Source organism: Lipophrys pholis (genome assembly GCF_963383615.2).
Source record: "Lipophrys pholis genome assembly, chromosome: 13".
Taxonomy (NCBI): domain Eukaryota; kingdom Metazoa; phylum Chordata; class Actinopteri; order Blenniiformes; family Blenniidae; genus Lipophrys; species Lipophrys pholis.
The window spans coordinates 6,457,938-6,477,194 of NC_137632.1; the positions used below are offsets into that span (position 1 = coordinate 6,457,938).

General features: G+C 42.4%; 3 protein-coding genes across 3 annotated transcripts; 2 read left to right on the forward strand and 1 right to left on the reverse strand.

Moving 5' to 3' along the window:
- Window positions 1-1,341: 1,341 nt before the first annotated feature.
- fbxl3a (F-box and leucine-rich repeat protein 3a) lies at window positions 1,342-8,359 on the forward strand. Its single transcript, XM_080478094.1, has 5 exons — window positions 1,342-1,596; window positions 2,593-2,986; window positions 3,071-3,193; window positions 4,822-4,993; window positions 5,435-8,359. Exons 2-5 carry the CDS (start codon window positions 2,594-2,596, stop codon window positions 6,073-6,075), a joined length of 1,329 nt encoding a protein of 442 aa, XP_080334220.1. The 5' UTR covers window positions 1,342-1,596; window position 2,593; the 3' UTR covers window positions 6,076-8,359.
- On the reverse strand, window positions 8,326-13,331 carry cln5 (CLN5 lysosomal BMP synthase). Its single transcript, XM_080478095.1, has 4 exons — window positions 13,135-13,331; window positions 11,675-11,849; window positions 10,963-11,188; window positions 8,326-10,470 (listed from the first exon to the last, which is right to left on the reverse strand). The coding sequence occupies exons 1-4, from the start codon at window positions 13,236-13,238 to the stop codon at window positions 9,983-9,985; spliced, it is 993 nt and encodes a 330-aa protein (XP_080334221.1). The 5' UTR covers window positions 13,239-13,331; the 3' UTR covers window positions 8,326-9,982.
- On the forward strand, window positions 13,301-19,154 carry LOC308118606 (glutamine amidotransferase-like class 1 domain-containing protein 3, mitochondrial). Its single transcript, XM_080478096.1, has 4 exons — window positions 13,301-13,899; window positions 18,010-18,181; window positions 18,368-18,566; window positions 18,674-19,154. The coding sequence occupies exons 1-4, from the start codon at window positions 13,540-13,542 to the stop codon at window positions 18,867-18,869; spliced, it is 927 nt and encodes a 308-aa protein (XP_080334222.1). The 5' UTR covers window positions 13,301-13,539; the 3' UTR covers window positions 18,870-19,154.
- Window positions 19,155-19,257: the final 103 nt, after the last annotated feature.

The following is a 19,257-nucleotide window of genomic DNA, read 5'->3' on the forward strand; positions in this document are numbered from 1 at the left end:
AATTAGAAGTATTATACCCAAACCAAAATCAACTTAAACCTTAAATGAAGTATTTGTTTGAGAACTTCCACTCATTGCTCATCCTTTGTTCAGCTTATTTTATAACATCCATATACACATTGTAAGGTAAGGTATTTTACAGTGTTGAGGATCAAAATGAATAATGTTCAATCCAACAAGCTTTGCAGATGGATTGTCCTGAATTACAGTGACGACTGATAAGAGCTTCTTAGATTTAGGAATTTCAGTTTATTGAACACAATATGAGAAAGTATCATTAATAAAGCTGAACTAACCTTGACTAAACTTTATGAAAATGTGAGCCTGACTCAGATTTAAATTATTTATATAAAACCAAAGCAAGTATTGGATTGTGTATTTCATGTCCAGTGTTTATCACGCTTTATGGATAATTCATTAGTGAAGCTGTACTCATCTATATCTTAAATCGTATGATTTGAATGGTAGTGATAGGATTATATATTAGCACGTGACTTTCGCTGACAAGTCCCTGGTGGTCTAGTGGTTAGGATTCGGCGCTCTCACCGCCGCGGCCCGGGTTCGATTCCCGGTCAGGGAACTTCGTTTTTTTGACTCTATTCTCACTCGTAAAAGAACAAAGGAGAAAAACTTTCGTACCAAGATCTCATGTATATTTTGTTTTCTTGCTTAATCTTATCGCCATTAAAAATGTTTTGTGGTATTATGCTTCTTTAGGTGCATCTCAAAAACTAGAATATCATCGAAATACAAAATAAAAACTTAAAAATATATATTTTTAAAAACGTTTGTGATATTTCAAGATACTGTTCTTTTTCCATTTTGGTGAATAACAGCTAAAAATGCAAATAAGTTATTTTAGAAAACAAAACAAAATTAAGAAATTAACAATTTCACTTTCAGTGCAATAACTCTAAAGTCCACGCCTTGTTTTGTAAAAGAAATCATTTGATCCCAAGCAACTGGCTGGTAAAATAAAGTTTGAATAAATAAATAAACAAACAAATAAATAATGCACGGATTGTTAGACTGAATTAAGTTATGGGGAAAATAAAATACTTTTAAAAATAATTTTTCCATATTTATTTGCAGCATAGTACTGGCAGTTTGATGGCTGTAAATTGACAAATGAGTTTGTTTGTGTATTTTTCGAGAATAACATAAAAATACAAAAATAATTGTGCGGCATCATCACCTTGTTTGTGAGTCATTTGTTGATCATAGACGATCTTTATAGCAATAAATTTCCCGCCGAACCTATTGGTTCCTTGCGAGTGAGTCATCTGTAGAATATAAACGATCTTTATCAGCCATTTTGCATCACTTTTCCCAAGATGCATCGCTGCTGCTGTCACAACAACACTTCGCCATTTCGGTGCTGAGGGGTTCCGAGTGGGCTCCGCGGATAACTACACGGGGAATTAAGTCAGTAGAGCGGAGGTGCTCGTCGCTGGCAGTTTGTCCGGTGAAAACGTCCCTCGCTGGTTCTCCACCGTCGCTCGGCTCGGTTCCCTTGGGCCGATGCGTGTTGTTTGTCCGGAGCGGAGGAGCTTTTCCAGCTAAGGGCTCGCGAGCTAGCTGCGTGTAAACAACAAGGTAACGAGCCTGTTAGCGTCGCTAACTGAAGGTTCGGCGTTGTTTGCTTTTTTTTTGTTTGTTTCTTTTACTTAAATGTGTGTATTATCACACGAGCTGGAGCAGAGTAGGTTAGAAGCTAATTTATCTCGAATGACAAAGTCTGTGTTGGATGGGCTAACCGAGCTAACTGCTCATTGGCGCCGCGTCGTTTTGTCAAATGATTGATAGAAATTCGATTTTAGCCGCTGGCTTAGTTCAGCTGGAGTTCAGAAAAATCCTCTTTAGTGTTGCTCTGTAATCACAGTAGGAGGTCTTTTGTCACACAGCTTGCTCTCATGTGGGGGTAAAACTTACTTTTACATTTCGTTTACGAGGTTGTAAATCCAATGAACCCATCAGTATTGAACAACTCTCTGATTAGATTCACATGACTGATCTTTCAGATATGACTCATTCGGAGTTGTTTAGCTCAATGTATTTTAGTCGAACTGCTCCCCTACCAGTTAAGTAATTCATTATAATATCTTTATTATTTATAGTTGTTCGTTTTGAGCGAAGATCTCAGTATTTGGAATGAATCACCACCTCTCTAAATCAAACCACCGGAAGCTTTAATTATGTTTAATGCTTAAGTAGAAAATTGTCTGTGTGAACTGTGTTTACACGTGGCAATACACTGCAGATCTTATATGTGGACCACCAGGAGAGTGTAAACTTAACTTGGCAAACCTACTTCATTATTCCACTCTGCATTGAGTAAAACGAGGTTAAACATAAACTACCTGCATTTAAAACAGGAGACCACAAAACCAAATGTTGTTTCTCTGCTATATTTGACTGTGACTAACTATTGGACCATGTTGCTGATTAGTTGAGGACAGCAGCTGTAACGCACATGCAATTACAAGGAATTTGTAGAAAGGAAGAAGATGGTGACGTTTGCAGCAGATGGACTTAGATATAGATAGATGCATAGATCGGCCTGTTAAACGATGAAAAACTTGCTTCCTTCAGGATGAAGCGAATGAAAGGAGGAGAAGAGGGCAGCAGCAACGGCTCCTCCAGCTCAAGCCCCCCAGAGGCTCGCAAGAAGGTTTGTAAGCAGACAGGCGAAGAGTCGAACTCCACGGCGGCGGCCAGCGCCGAGTCATCACCGGAAGGTGATTGGGCCCGACTGCCTCAGGAGCTCCTGCTGCACATCTTCCAGTACCTCCCGCTGCTGGATCGGGCCTACGCCTCCCAGGTGTGCCGCGGCTGGAACCAGGCGTTCCACATGCCCGAGCTGTGGCGGTGCTTCGAGTTTGAGCTCAATCAGCCGGCGAGCTCCTACCTGAAAGCCACGCACCCAGACCTGATCAAGCAGATCATAAAGAGGCACTCCAACCACCTGCAGTACGTCAGCTTCAAGGTAAGGAAGGAAGAGCTGTGTAGTGTCTCTGACTTAATGAGAGGTGTTCTCATGTCCCCGTTTCTCTTTTTCTTTCCTCCTCAGGTGGACAGTAGTATGGAGTCTGCCGAGGCGGCGTGTGATATTCTTTCACAGCTGGTAAACTGCTCTCTGAAGACTCTGGGCCTCATCTCCACAGCCAGGCCCAGCTTCATGGAGGTTCCCAAGGTATAACCAGTTTGTTGTGCAGAAAATCAAAGGCATTCTTTCATAGCGCTGCATTTTCTCGCCTTGTGTTGCAGGCTTTTCACATTTTCTTTGCTGTATTCTCTAAATTATAGCTTTTGTATTTCTGCAGATAACCTTGTTTTCACACTGGTTCTGTCTGATGAGGATGGACTGTTTGCTCTCTTGCTCGTTGAAGGACAGATTAGTGATTGCTCTCGCATTCTGTCAAGGCCGCAGTTATCTGTGGATTATTTTGTCTCTGTCAGTAAACTCGTCACAAGACAGGATTCCTTGAATGTCTAAACATTATTCGGCCTTGGCCTTTCCCCCCCCCCGAGCTTGTTGTCCTCTCCAAAGAAAGCTTCCAAACTGGCCTTTTTCCATTGTTGTAATGCAGCCAGACCTCAGACTTCGAGGACTTCATTTTCAAAATAATCTAATAATGTCCTTGACTGACATATTTTCTTGGACAGCAGTTAGTCAGAATAGACAATCTGGAGGAAACTTACAGTAAAATATCATTTCGTTCTCAAACAGTTTCCATGGAACAGGGTTGTTGAGGCTGGAGCCTGACTCAGACGGTAAACTTCGAGCCAAGCGCCGGTCCCTCACCAGACTCAGAGAAACGCATAACGGCTACCGTCACGTTTTCTGGAAGGTGGAATCAAAGAAAAAAACATAATCGCCCAAAAAAGATGAAATAGCAGTAATGGAGAGCCTGAATAAGTAGAGACTCCTAAACAGAGTATAATGTAAAAGTTGTGCATATAAACGTGTGTTTAGTTAATAAGCTCTGATAGGAAAAAAAACTTGATTCCCTTTAGTGTTTAGTCTCAACCATGAGAGTCTCCCCTGAGGAGGAAATTCCTCACACTGACTGATTTAATTTGGTTCTAAAATGTCCAAATCAATCGTGAAACACACACAAAGCCGATGGAGAGAAACTACACTTGGGGTAAAATTAGTGCTGCACAACTACAAGTAGGGGTGAGATTTCTTTTCTTTGATGTCTGTCAAAATGAGTTATTGAATCTGCAGCAGCAGGTTTCTTGAAAGTTAGATTTAGTTTCAATCCTTTATTTTGTGGATGTTACACACCGTGTTTGTTTCAGAGTGATCATGTCGATTAATGGTTCCAATGTCCAAATACTACGACCAACCTGAGCACACATCAGTGGACATGTTTACTCCTAATATGAGGATCGTGTATTGATCATTTTTGCCAACCGTAAAGTCAATACAATTAAAATTTTACACGTAATTGTCATGTTTGAAGTATTTTTCGTCTTAAGTTTTGTTTTCGTTTCCTCCTGGTACTTCTAGAGAAAGCGCTCAGATGACTGGTAGTTTGTGTATCACAGTTTGAGAATCCGTGAGTCAGGAGCCTAAAGAAAGCCTCCAGCAAATATTTACGACCATCGCAGATTTAATCCCTGAAGGTATCCATTCGTGAAGGTTCAAGAGCAGTCATGTTCAGGCGAGAACGCAAACACTCTGAACCCGTCGAACCTGTTCATCACATCTCCAGATGGGCTCTGCCCTCGATTTGTCATCGGGCCACTGAAGGTTTTCTCCCTCAGAGGCTCTAGGTATGTGATGATTCACTGCTGCGCTTCGTCTCCCCGCAGTCTCATTTCATCTCGGCCCTGACCGTGGTGTTCGTCAACTCCAAGTCACTGTCGTCGCTGAAGATTGACGACACGCCCGTGGACGATCCGTCTCTGAAGGTGCTGGTGGCCAACAACAGCGACACCCTGAAACTGCTGAAGATGAGCAGCTGCCCTCACGTCTCCCCTGCAGGTACGATGGAGAAAGAGCAAGCAGCCCGCTCACTCTCTTCTCTTTATTAAATCTAGTTTTTCTCCGTCAAAACACAATCAAGCCTTTGAACTCTGATTGAATTCTTAATTTGAGTCACAAGACGATGTTCTCTCTCTAATGGCTGTTTTTCAAGGGGTGATTTTCTCGTCTGGCCTCGCTCTCTCTCTCGTCTGCTGTCATTTCATATGGAAGATTGTATTATGAATAAGCTCTGATGTGGTCATTCTGTCCTCCTCACACACGTTTTCCTGGAGCTGCTTTCAGTTTCCAGCCCAGATGACTGTTAATTCAGTCTATCTGGCAAACACACTTGAACTTGAACTTGAACGTGCCCAGGAGCAAAGAAAATGGGCCGCGTGCCGCGGGGTTGATTGCTGGACAAATATGCATTAAACCGAGGCTGTTGCTTTGTGCTTCCAGGGATCCTGTGTGTGGCGGATCAGTGTCACGGGCTGAGAGAGCTGGCGCTGAACTACCACCTCCTGAGTGACGAGCTGCTGCTGGCCCTCTCCTCGGAGAAACACGTCCACCTGGAGCACCTGCGCATCGACGTGGTGAGCGAGAACCCCGGCCAGCACTTCCACACCATCAAGAAGAGCAGCTGGGACGCCATGGTGCGGCACTCGCCCAAGTTCAACCTGGTCATGTACTTCTTCCTCTACGAGGACGAGTTCGGCCCTTTCTTCAACGAGGAGATCCCCGTCACGCACCTCTACTTCGGCCGCTCGGTCAGCAAAGAGGTGCTGGGCCGCGTCGGCCTGCACTGCCCCCGCCTGGTGGAGCTGGTGGTCTGCGCCAACGGCCTGCGCCCGCTTGACGAGGAGCTGATCCGCATCGCCAAGCACTGCACCCAGCTGTCGGCCATCGGCCTGGGCGAGTGCGAGGTGTCCTGCAGCGCGTTCGTGGAGTTTGTGAAGATGTGCGGGCGGAGGCTGTCGCAGCTGTCCATCATGGAGGAGGTGCTAATCCCAGATCACAAATACTCGCTGGATGAGATCCACTGGGAGGTGTCGAAGCATCTCGGCCGCGTCTGGTTCCCCGACATGATGCCGACGTGGTAAAGCGAGCACAGCCGGTGGACGTCCGCCTCGTGTCATGGACTTTGTGTTTGTGTATTTTTTTCAAAAGCCTTTAAATTCTGGGCTTCAGTGGAATGCGTGGCGCCGTCGTGGAGGACGTTGTCCTGTTGCAGGTCGGGGATTTTTGCGCGGGGGTCACATAAAATGTCCGTCTGGACGTCAACATGGACTCTGGAAACCTGCTTCACCCAATCCTGAAACACAACAAGGCAAGCTGGCTTCTTCCCGCATCAAAACCAGTGGATGTGATCCACTAAAAACAATGTTTTTATAGCTGCAGGTGGAGTTATATGGACATTGTAGCCCGATTCTGATCATCTGGATCGAGAAAGAAGTCAGAGTGTGACGTGTATGTATGCATGTGGTTTGATTTCTTTCTTCTTTCTTTTTATTATTATTATTTTAACCTTGTGGAGTAAATTGAGGCGATTGCGTGTCGCTACACTACCACTCGGCCTCCGTCAACCGGGTCTGATGAAGCAGCTCTGCAGCCTGGAACAGTGAGGCTGAGTTTTATTTGTACTTAGGATGTGACAGAAGGTGTTTTTCTCCACATTTTAAACTGATTTAAAACACGAGAGCTGCAGGAATGTCGACGGCATCGCCCCCTGGAGCACCACTAAACATGATTGTAGAAAGTTGGAGGAGACGAATGAAAGCGTGTATATAGACCTCGATGTTAGTGAAGGTGTACAGTGATTGATGTCGGTGATGTTTGTTCATTTGGGTTTTGCTGAATTGTCTCCTCCCCCGTGTCACACCTGAAACTTTCGCTCCACAAATAGTTTAGTTTCCCTTCAAAGGAAATCATAGTTTTATGAAGCACCTTACATGGATACCAAATGATAATCAGGACACGTCGTGTCCGCATGGCCAAATGACGGCTACTATTTTCATGATTATTTATATTGTGCTTGGAGCGGATACCCCAAGAACAATATTTTTGAAGCGATAGAAATATAGTTATTTAGAGAAGTAATCATATAAATGGTTCAATGTAAATAGAATGTGGAGAGCGTAACCAACAGTAAGCTCTTCTCTTCAGATTTTCACTTTGGCTGCACCCGCCGACGTCGCTTACATTTCTGGGGGTGCATTGAATAAATATTTTATATTTTGTATAGGTTTCATTAGTATCGTCTGCTTTTTGCCTGTCTGAGCTCTAAAACCCCGGCTCCCCATGGTGAATGCCCCCCTCCCTCCCCCGGGGCAAAACGTTCACCTCGGCCATTATAAGCATCGTCTCTGCAGTTACCTCCCGTCCCCTCCATCCATCCCTCCATCCATCCCTCCATCCATCCATCGATCCATCCATCGCAGTCGAAAGCGATCTGGCAAGTCAGATGAGTGAAACGAAGAGTTCTTTTCCTTTAAGAAGGAAGTCCAATGCGTCTGTTTATGAAACGCTGTGTGTTTGATCATTTTGAATAGAGAAGCACTTATTCCGCCCTCCGTCAGGGTTTCCTTAACCAACAGCTTGTGTCTTTTATAAAAACAAAGAGCGCGAGTCGTCCTTTTTATTCGGTGGATCTTTTTCATACTTTCGTCACTCGAGAGTTAAAAGCTGTAAGTTATTGATATAGAAAATGCTTTTATTTGTGTTTTATTTCCCCGCTTGTGCAAAAAGAACAGTCCAGTTAAATTTTCTTTGGGTTTTGACTCTTTATCGGCGTCGTTTTATCGCCTGAAAGGATTTCCACTACAACCAAAGTCTCTTTAAGCATCCGCACACTTTTTTTGTTTTTGATCAGAACTGAGTCAAAAAGTCTGTCGGACTTTGATCAGTTTCAAGTACAATCAGTATGTTTGATTAGCACTTTGAGAAGTCTCCTTAACGGGCCGTTCAAAATGGGTTTCCTTGAGAACGTCCCTGTACAGGAGCATCTGGAACACTACAGGAGTTGAGCAGCGTTTCCATTTTGCTCTCTGCGCCTCTACATTGTCGGATGTGTCAAACCAGATTTGGACCTTGGATCTAAGTTGTATTTATAGTCTCCTCAGACCTGGGCTGTCGACGCTTGTTTCGGTCTCCTCATGCCCGTGCTGATTGGCCGTGCTCGTGTACGTCGGCATCTCTTCGCTTCGGTAACATATCTTTCTTTTATTTCACGGTTTGTTCCACGTTAACAGCGGCTCTGAAGCGAAGCTTCTTCAGCTGTTATCCTATCAATACCAGGTTTAATCACTTTCCTGGAGTTTCTTCGGTTTGTTTCGGTTAATTTTTTTTTTCTTGGAAAACAGTTCAATCAAAACATTTCAGAATAAAGGTGCAGATTGAGAGGAGAAACGATCAATTCGCCTCTTGTTGGTAGCTCATAACCTTCTTTTGTTTAGAGGGAACTCCAGTAAGATTTTAGGAGTAAAGTGGTGTTAAAAATTAGTTTTGCTTCTGTATGGCAAATCTTTGCATTTGCTTTCGTGAAATAAAACTTGTTTTCGACATTTGATCTGATGCAGTAATAAAAATTGTGAATGTACTCTTATGTCGCTCGTCTTTTTCTTTCAACTCTGGTTCTTTTTCAGCCCAATGAGGAAATCATATCCCATCGTCTACAACAATGTGTGAAAAAAAAAACTGAATTATCTACAGTTTAATATCTTCACTTCATGTTTTATTAAAGTTTTCAGAAATGTCGTGCAGACAAATTAAAATGCAGAGCCACGTGAAAAGTTTCAGGGGAGTCTGATGAAGACTCACTACAGCTCCAAAATAAAAGCTTAAAACTGGAACCCCTGAACACATTTAATACCTATTCATCTGTTCTAGTGATGAGAAGTGATGGTTCTGCTGGCGAAGCAGCTTTAATCACCGAGTGGCAATAAATAAGATTCCCTCCTGCAGTAAATTAAATAATTCTATTAATATTGAAATACTTGTATTTCAACCCAATACCAAGTGAAACAAGCACTCAAGTGTTGGCGGGCGATTTTAGGTTTTCCATGAAACTCGCATGCGTGACTGAACTGAAACTTAAATAAAACAGATGCAGGCAAAGAAAATCCCCAAATCAAGCTGGGTGTTTCTGTTGTGAGGTGAGAGCTTAACCAAGATGATGGTTGATTAAAAAAACACTTCAGATCATTGAAAGATCAAGCAGATGGAAATACGCTGAAATGTGATTGTTTTTTTTTTCTTCTCAACTGTAAGGTTGCCGGTTTGATCCCAGATATGGCTACGTGTCCTTGAGCAAGGCTCTGAACTCCAAACTGCTCCCTGTGGACGAACCTAAGCAAGAAGGGATGACTGCGACTGACATGGTTAAAAAAAATAACATAAAATAAAATAGAAAGTTTGAAGGAAATCAGTGGAAAAGAAGCTAAATCCGTTTGGCACTTGTGTGTGTGGAGTCTTCATGTTCTCCCTGTGTGTGTGTGTGTGTGTGTGGGGGGGGGGGGGGGGGGGGGTTTCCCTCAGTTTCCACAATCATGCATTTGATGCTATTTAGTGCTTCTAAATTGGTGTGAATTTAACATCAACTATAAGACGTGATGTTTTCAGATTGTTCATTTTGTCCGAGTTATCCCAGCTGACACTGAACACAAGGCTCCCATTCACACATTCCAGTTACTAATTCAGCTAATATGTGGCAGGAAACTGGAGAACCTGGAAAAAACAAACCCTAAAAAACAAAACCCACGCATACGAAGGAAGAACATGCAGACTCCAAACAGAAAAGGACCCACGAACCACCACACGGCCTTCACTTGTATTTATCATCTGCGATCAAACGCCAGCACCTCCTGCTAAAAGTCTCTCCTCTGTTTTGCTTCTTGGTGAGTGAATCTTTTGCAGACTGCCTCTTTGTCTCCCCCTCGGAAATGAATACTTTAAAAAGAGCTCAGGATTTCAAACAGACGCAATTAAAACGGAAGCGCTTGAGGCGGGACGTCAAGGCAGAGGCACCTCCTCGTACGTGATCCGCACGTACGGCGGCTTCATGGGAAGATGCCAGTACTCAAAGTTGTAGTAAAGGTAGAAGCTGTGGTCCAGCACCACCTTCTTGTAGGCCTCCAGCAGGCTGAAGGCGAAGTCGGTGAACGACTGGTGCGGCCTGAACGGGTGGTAGAATTTACGGATGTCCTCCGCCAGGTTCCTCAGGGCCGGCTGCCCGAATATGGCGCTGTCGTTGCCGAGGTAGGCGGGCTCGCCGCTGTACAGGTAGATCTTGGTGTAGTTGGTCCGGGACCGGCTGTGCAGCTCGGCGCCGAGCTCCGACAGCTTCCTGTAGGCGCGGTGGACAAACTGCGAGCAGTCGTACGACTCGAACCAAACGGTGGCGTTGGGACCGGGGTCCGACAGGACCGTCCACGTCTCGTAGTAGATCCCCGTTTGGTTGTCGTCCCGCACCCAGCGGGCCATGTCGTTAAACTGCGTCCCTGGAGGTGGAGCAGAAAGGGGGAGGAAGAGCACAGACGTTCAGTCTCCAGCAGGTTTTAGCAAACTGAAGCAGGGAAAGCGAAAAAACAAAACACATATTTATTTAAAGTTGTCAGCTACTAATATAAGAATGTACATTTTGTACTTCTGAAGCCATCAACATGAATGTTAACTTTAAACTCACATGAAATGTAGTTAATTTAACGCATTTTTGAAACAAACCCAGTGTGTAAATCAAGAAGTCTGACCATTCGGGAAAAAAAAGTGGGGAAATAAATAAGTAAAAGAAGATCTGTGTAAAAATACATTTTTACATGAAATTCTAGGAGATTCCCCAAAAAACATCAGGAGGATTAAACAAAACAAACAAACAAAAAAAAAAAACATTCACACAATAGTAGCGACACTTCATTAACTTTGGACATTTAAAAGTGCGATTGTGCTTCCAGGTTCTCGGCGGTTCCCGTTTTCTACGACGTGCGGGTCCGAACCTGTAATCTCCGCTATTTTGTCCAGCGTGCCGTTCTGCGACCAGTGTGCGTCGTCGATGCCGTCGAAGAAGCAGGCGGCGCCCTGGTTGCACCAGAACGGTGCGAGCTGCTCCGGCCTGATGTGGGGGAAGGTGCAGTTTCCCAGCTGGAACAGCTCGTACCACTCCATGGTGAAGTTGGCGCCCGACTCCGCGCTGCTGAAGCCCACGGCGTCGTGCATGATGTGCTGCGAAAAGGGTGGGAAACGTGTAACGACTGTGTTTCTATGAATAAACTCACACAGCTGCACGGCTGCTGCGACACACTCTGTATTTGAGGACCTGAAACACAGCGGTCTGCCCACATGTTGGCTTTTTTTTTTTTTTTTTTTCCAGTTACTTTCCAGATTCTTCTCTGGTGACGAAGCAGCATCTTCATCTTCATGTAGTAATCAGCTTCTTGAATTTTGTTAATTAAGATTAAATACTCTTTAAAAGAAAAATCAATGCACAGCTAATATCCTGAAGAGTTCAGACATAATACAACACTAAATAAAGATAAAGTACTAAAATATGATTAATGAACGACACGAACAAGATGAAATAAACTAGAATGACAATTCATATAGATTAAATTAGGGATTTTGTCAAGAGATTTTTATGTGGCAGCAGCTCCTATAATCACGTGAGAACCAGGTCCAGCACGCTCTTATCACTTTGATAGTTCCACTTACTAACTTCCCCAGCAGGTCTCCGTACTTAAACTCCCACACGGGAGTCTGCAGTCGGTACACGGAGATCACGTCGCCGTCCCTCATGACGGGAACCCGGCCGTCTCGGTCCCCGGTGGGGCAGAAGGGGAACAGGGCGTCACAGTAGGGGTCCACGTCCGGCCGGCGATCGAACCGCCTGACGACGACACCGGAGAGCAGCCAGCGGTTAGTCATCCACACTCAGCTTACATGTCGTCTTCACAAAGAATTAAACATTGACGGTTCTGCACTCATGAATTCAGAACAAATTTAAAAAATAGATCAATAAAAAAACCTGTCTTTATTAATGCACTTTATTTAGAGGAGATACTTTAAGTTGTTTTAGCCTTGGTCTCTTGAACTCAAACTTAAAATTAGAGCAGATTTGCAACAAATAGTGAAAGATTCAACTGATAAAAACATTAACAGTAACTGATTGTATCTATAAACGGATTATTCGTTAGTTATGAAGAGGTTTTTTTATAGACATTTTAATCTCCATTTCATAGAAATATTTTTCACCATTTACTGACAACGTTTCCAATGATCAATACGGTGATAACAGATGTAACTAACAATAAAAATATTAATAATTTAAAGCTTGTCAAAAGGTACTTTCTGGTCTGAGAATGACATTTCAGCTTTAAATGTGATAAATGAGAAATATTACAACAATATCTTTGTTCACACACAATCTGATAGGTGGCTAAATAAATTTAATAATCAAATAAGTCATAACACGTTTGTTTTAATCCGAAAAACTGTTAATTATTGACGATGAGAATGTTTAAAGATCTAGAAAAATCTTGCAAGAAATACGTTTTTTAACTTTCAATTCTAAAGTAAGTGTGATTTCATTCAGTATTACCCTACAGAACTGATTTACATTATATATTAAAGTGTGTATAACTTATTTAAAATTCCATAAGGGCTAGGGTAAGGGTTCTCTGTAAAGAGATGAAAGAACACATAGTTTTGCTATTTGAATATTCTCAACAAAAAATGTTAAAGTCGAAAATTTTATATGCATTTTTTTAATGTTTATTAATAAACTTTAAACGTTTGTACTGTCATTAAAACTTCTATAAAGTACTGAAACCACAAACATACATCTGGTCCTTCATAAAAACACTTTTTTTTTTTTTTACATGTTTTATGAAGCAGTCACAGTTTTGTTAGGGCAATTTAGAGTCCAGAGTTTCTGAAATCACGTGAACGCATCACGAACAAGTTTGTCTTTGTTTATGTGTTTAGAATGCATCTTCTGTATTTTCTGTTTCTTTTATTTCTGTCTTTTCTACTCCGTTACGTAAAAGCTGGAACACTGGTTAATACAAGTGAGTTAAAAGTATAGTATTTTAAGGCTGTTTGATCCACAGAGACAAACTTGTGTCTCGTGCTTTCAGTGAACGGAGCAGCGCGAGCCTGCAGCTGGTTTTTACCTGTACGGGACGGGCCACTGCTGCCGCGCGCTGCTCCGGACCGGAGCGACCACCGGGAGGAAGAGGAGCAGCTCCAGAGCCAGAAAGATCCCCGAGAGAGACATGTCGACAACTCCGAGCCGAAACTGAAGTCAGGAGGAGTTCCTCCTCATGACCGCCTCATCTGAGTTAGTTCACTTCCTCATCGCTGGTCACGTGGTTTTGTTGATAATGTGAAATCACATGACAAGAGTTAAGTGTCAGTGACTGGCTGCCTGAATGAATTAAGGGAAATATACATATATATATATATGCTGTCAAGTGTTTAGAATTTAGGGGATGTATATTCGTGCTATTGGATAATCTAAAAATGAAAGAAATGAAAACTTTCGTTTTTGATCTTTGAAACTATTTTAGTTCAGTCTCATGGTCGCTCCCGCGGTGCAGTTGCAGTATCTATGCTCGGCCACGTGGAGTCGCTGTGGTACAGTGAAGCCTGACCACAGGCCGCTGGCTGAAGCGCAGAAGAAGCAGAAGTGGTGGAAATGGGCGGGGCGTCCTCTCGGCCGTCAGTCCGCCATGCTCCTCACTCTGCTGCAGCGCTGTGGACGGAGTGCACTGACAGCACCGACAGCCGGGACCCTGCAGGCCGTCAACAGACGCTACTCCTCCTCTGACATGGCTAAGCGCGTGGCGGTGGTGCTGGCGGGCTGCGGGGTTTATGACGGGAGTGAAATTCACGAGGCCTCCGCTGTGTTGGTCCACCTGAGCAGAGGCGGCGCGAGCGTAAGTCTGCGGGGCAAGTGCGTGTGTTCTGAAGTCCAGCCTGCACCGCAAACACTTTAATCATGTGTCACAGACACGAAGTGGCTGTAACGTTGACATTTTCTTTTATATTGAAGCCTCCATTGTGTTTACGGTGTGACCTTCACAGCCTCTTCAACACTGGGGAATATTTAACGCACAAAGTGACCCGCATGTCTCTTGATGGTGCGTTCAAGGAACAGGGAACTTCAACACCTGCCAGCTGAGAAACTCCCATTTCCTAACTGGAGAAGTTAGTATAACAAGAAGTTAGTGCTACAAGAGTCTGCACATAGGTGACCAATTAGATAAGATTAACATTCATACGACTAAAGAGTCTTCAAAGTAGTAAGGTACACACACACACACACACACACACACACACACTATAATGCACAAGTCAATAGTAAAGCCAGAACGAAGGGGAAAACAAGATGCAGCTGACAACAAACACTGAAGCAATTCTTTTGAAAATATTCCTAAGTTTCTCAAATATGCACGTTAGAGTAAATCTGGCTGCCTTTCTACCCTTTGTCATGCAAATTGTATTCCAAACATTTGATATTGTTCATGCTCTTTAAAGCTTTAAAGCTGGTAATGTCTGAACGTTTCTTTCAAGATGTTTTTAGTTTATAATAATAAATTCATCTACCTTTACGTATTCAGATTCCTCTACTTGGCAGTTCTGCAAAACAAACTGCAGGAATAAAGGCCCCTGCATACTCCCATAAGAACCCATAAGAACAAGAAGAAGGGTTCGGCTGTGACGAGAGAAAAGAAAGAAGCTTTTTCGGCATTTCTTTTCTATTTTTTCATTTCATTTATTTTCCACAATTTCCCATATACAACAAATGATTTTTATATGTGCAATGAATTTGCAAAAATATGAAAGAATGCACTCCCGAAAAAGCTTATCGTGTTGGGGTCCAACACACCACCACCCAGTGCATCTTGTGCTGTACTTTAACCAAAAATGGCTCAACCACAAACCACGTCTCTCAGACATCACGAGCGAGTAGTGATGAATGGGGAGGAATTTGTGCAATATAGACATAGATATAGAACAAACCCATTGCCCTACAAGTGTGGTTCTAAAATCAAAAGAAAGACAACAAATGACTCTACATTTACGTGCATGTAACAGTAAATCATATCGTATAAAATTGATCCATGTACAGAGAGAAAAACCTTTAAACTCAGAGTACTAAGCCGCATGTAAACCACCTGCATAACTCTCCAGTAGTTGATTCTTTAGTTTCCTTTTAAATATGGATTGTGTGGCTGATTGTTTTAAGTTGCTTTCCAGCTCATTCCATAACTTTAGACCTCTATGCCATATACTAAAAGTTGTACATTTTAGTTTTCTATATTTACCTTTTAGAAGTAGTTTGTTTCTGGTATCATGTTGGTGAGTATAATATAATGCGTTCGCTTAATCTAGTATTTTACCTGTTAACATAATACATGCATTGTGATAAAGATTCACTTCAAGAAGCTTTAGGAGACCATATTTATGGAAGAGATGGTTTGTTAGAGATTGAAATAGACCATGAAATGATTCTAATAGCTTTCTTTTGTAGTGTCAGAAGTTTAGTAGTGTAAGTAAGTAGAGTAAGTATTCTTCCAGATAAAGTTACAATAATTCAAGTGAGGCTCAGACAGAGATCTGTACAATGATAACATTCATCTATTGGGACCAACTGTCTCATTTTAAATAACAGGCCCACAGTTTTAGACAACTTTTTAACTAGTTCATTAATATGCTTTTTAAAATGTATGAATTCATCTATATGGATTCCTAGAAATATTATGGAATCATCTTTTTTATTATCTATGCCATCTATTTTATACTCATGACCTGGTCATTGACTGAGCAGAAAATAATGTAAAAGGTCTTGCTAATATTTAATGATAATTCATTACATTTAAACCAAGTATTTACCTTATCAGGTTGCTCATTCAGGAGCTTTTCAAGCTGATCCATGTGCTTATGTGACGAAAACAGACTTGTATCATCTGCAAAGAGTATTTTATGAGTATCACTAGAACAATGTACAAAGTCATTAACATAAACAATATACAAAAGAGGTCCTAGAATAGATCCCCGGGGAACACCAAATTCTACGTTTTGCTTTTCAGAGTTGACACCGTTTATATTTACGTATTGCTGTTCTTCCATAAACATCGTCCCTGAACCACTGGAGAGCTCCGTCCCGACAGCGTAGTGCGACAGCTTTCCAAGTTAGATTTAGAAGTCGATCGTATGGAACGCCTCGGAAAGGTCGAGAAAGATTCCAATTCCTCCTCTTTCAAATGCATCATATATTTTCTCAGTAACGTCTAAAATGGCCATATTGTGCTACTGTGTTTCCTGAAGCCATATTGTGAAGAGACCCGTATGTTGTGTTTATCTAAGTTATCAGCTAATCTTGAATAGAATACTCTTTCGAGTACTTTTGACATGGCTGACAGAATCGATATAGGCCTATTGTTTTGCTTGTCATTTTTGTCCCCAGATTCATAAACTGGTATTATTTTTGCCACCCTAGCCTGTTGTGGAACGATGCCAGACTGTAAGGAGAGATTAATTATGAAGGCAAACGGGTCTGATGCTTCATTCACTTTGGCTTTAAGGATCTTACTACAAATACCATCAGTACCTGCAGAGTAGGAACATTCCATTTTGTTAATGATATTAGTTACTTCCAGTTTACATGTAGGTCTAAGGAAGCATGAGCTGGGATAATTACTTTTCATAAAATATTTATTGGCTCCCCCTGGTGGACAAACTTGAGTTAGATTTTTCCCAACAGAAACAAAGAAATGATCAAAAGTATTTGGTCGGTTGTTTTTCTCATGAACATTATTTGATTGAGTTTGCACGACAGTGTCAGGGATAGCTGATGGTTTACTATTGCCGCCCAGTATCTCCAAGATTTCATTTGATCCCCAGAGGGATGAGTTTTGAAGCGGTTGGTGAAGTCGTTTTTCTTGCTTCCTCGTATTAGGCAACTTAGTTTGTTCTTATATTTGGTGAAGACCGTTCTATTATTACTATTTGGGGGTTTTTCTGTATTGGTTATAAAGTTTATCCTTTTTTTGGATAGACTTAAGAATTCCTTTCGTAATCCTGGGATTATTTCCCTTATGTAGTTTACCTCTCCTTTCTGGTATGGTCACGTTGATAGAATCGGTTATTTCATCAATTAAGTAATTAAATGCATAGTTGCGGTCAGTGGTATTGTATATTTCATTACAGCTTTTAGTCTGGAGGTGTGCATCACTTTTAGCTGAAGACCCAGATGTTCAGTTCTGGTGGAGAACAGACATTTAGCCTTTAAGAGGAGGAATATTTTTATTACTGCAAAAAAAAAAATAGTTTTCAGGCGAGAACCTTCACTTTGTCACCAGTCGAATATGAAAACCTTGAACTTGAGTTATGGTTGAACTTCTATGGCTGTGTGGCGGTCTCCAGCGAGAAGTGAGGTTGTGACTGGGGACATGTCATTGCATTGGTTCCCTGGCCACACAAAGCCATCGTTTAAAGCTCGATGTCACGTCTTCTGATGGTGGATGCACTTAAATTATGTGAACAGCAGTATGAAATACATTGGATCTTTAAAAAAAAAAAAGAGAGAGAGAGAAAAGTAATGCAGTGTGAACAGAGAGCCACATCATTAATACCACTTGTGATTCAACAGGTTATTTCATTTCGTTCACACAAATCAAGCGGTCACAGTGTCACACTCCTTGTAGTGACCCTGCATATATACACACATAATCATGCCTGAAAATAACTCATTGATTTACTCTAATTCTGAATGGCTGAACATATTTTTGCTCAGCTACATTGATTAAAAAGGTCACAACAGGCCCATCTGCAGCGGCGTGTTTGCAGCAGCTTTCAATGATGTTTTTCTTTTAAATGAAAGTTGAGAAGAAATGCTGCTGATCGGGAAAATGGTTTTCTTTCGGACATGGCGGGGATACGGATGAGCTGGAGGCTCGCCGTAATTCTAATTTGCTTTGGAGCTGTCAAAAACTATACGCCTGTGCGACAACTAGCCTCACCGCTGCTTTTACCTGCTGCAGGTCAACATGTTCGCCCCCAACATCGACCAGATGCATGTGGTGAATCACCTGAAAGGCGAACCGTCTGAGGAGAAGAGAAACGTGTTGGTGGAGAGTGCGAGGCTGGCTCGCGGAAACATCCAGGATCTCTCTAAACTCAGTGTGAAAGACCACGACGCCATCATATTCCCAGGTTTGACTTGGATGGCCAACGCTGTCCGAACCACCACGTCTTACTGATTCAGTTAAATTTAGAACATTTCCGACCGAACAGTGGTTTCCTTTAACCACAACATTTCCTAACTACTACTTAAACTCGATCACCTCACTTCTCCATCCAGTCACTATTTAATCTCATTTAATCCCCCTAATTCTACAGGTGGATTCGGGGCAGCCAAGAACCTGTGTACCTGGGCAGTGCAGGGGAAGGACTGCTCCGTGAACGACGAGGTTAAGGCAGTTCTGCAGGCGTTTCACGGCGAGGGCAAACCAATCGGACTCTGCTGCATTTCACCCGTCCTGGCGGCAAAGGTGTTTCCTGGGTGTGAAGTCACAGTCGGTATCGAACAGGACGATAAGTGAGTCCGACTCGTCTCACTGCTCTTGTTAAGCACATTGTGTTAGAGGGATTCCAGAGGGAAGGCGTCACATTGTTTTGGTACCAGTTTGTCCTTCCTTCTCTCAGGTACCCAGGCACTGCTGATACGGCGGCAGCCATCAACCAGCTGGGCTGCAAACACGTGAGCAAGAGCGTCGGCGAGAGCCACCTGGATGTAAAGAACAAGCTGGTCACCACCTCTGCGTTCATGTGCGAAGCTCCCATCCACGAGATCTTTGACGGCATTGGATCGATGGTGCAGGGCGTCCTGAAACTTGCCTGATTCAACATCAGTAAAGGAGTATTTCTCTTGTAGATGCAGGTGGATAGATTTGATCAGTTGGATTAAAAAGCACTTGAAAGAACCATATTTATGGTCGATCTGATCAATACAATGTCTGATTTGTTTTTTTTGTGTTTGTCCTTTTTTAATAGCATCAGACAAATGTGCTTTACTCGATCTTGGTGTATTACATTCTGCTGCAGTGGCTCCATTTTAAAGTGATCAATGCAGAATCAGTTGATTGTATTAGATATTGTTGAATCACAGAATTTAAATAAAATGATTAAAAAAAAATAAAAAAAATTTTGTTTACTTCATTCTACAGTTTCGCACCACAGAAGTACTGCGATCATTCTTTTCATCTTAAAACCTCTTGGCTTCCTACAGA

Coding starts and splice junctions, on each gene's coding strand:
- fbxl3a (XM_080478094.1), top strand. CDS start 2,594: ATGAAGCGAATGAAAGGAGGAGAAGAGGGCAGCAGCAACGGCTCCTCC. Junction 2,987..3,070: donor TGCAGTACGTCAGCTTCAAG/GTAAGGAAGGAA, acceptor TTTCCTCCTCAG/GTGGACAGTAGTATGGAGTC. Junction 4,994..5,434: donor CCCTCACGTCTCCCCTGCAG/GTACGATGGAGA, acceptor TTGTGCTTCCAG/GGATCCTGTGTGTGGCGGAT.
- cln5 (XM_080478095.1), bottom strand. CDS start 13,238: ATGTCTCTCTCGGGGATCTTTCTGGCTCTGGAGCTGCTCCTCTTCCTC. Junction 11,850..13,134: donor CAGTGGCCCGTCCCGTACAG/GTAAAAACCAGC, acceptor TGTCGTCGTCAG/GCGGTTCGATCGCCGGCCGG. Junction 10,471..10,962: donor CAAAATAGCGGAGATTACAG/GTTCGGACCCGC, acceptor CTCCACCTCCAG/GGACGCAGTTTAACGACATG.
- LOC308118606 (XM_080478096.1), top strand. CDS start 13,540: ATGGTCGCTCCCGCGGTGCAGTTGCAGTATCTATGCTCGGCCACGTGG. Junction 13,900..18,009: donor TGAGCAGAGGCGGCGCGAGC/GTAAGTCTGCGG, acceptor TACCTGCTGCAG/GTCAACATGTTCGCCCCCAA. Junction 18,567..18,673: donor GGTATCGAACAGGACGATAA/GTGAGTCCGACT, acceptor TCCTTCTCTCAG/GTACCCAGGCACTGCTGATA.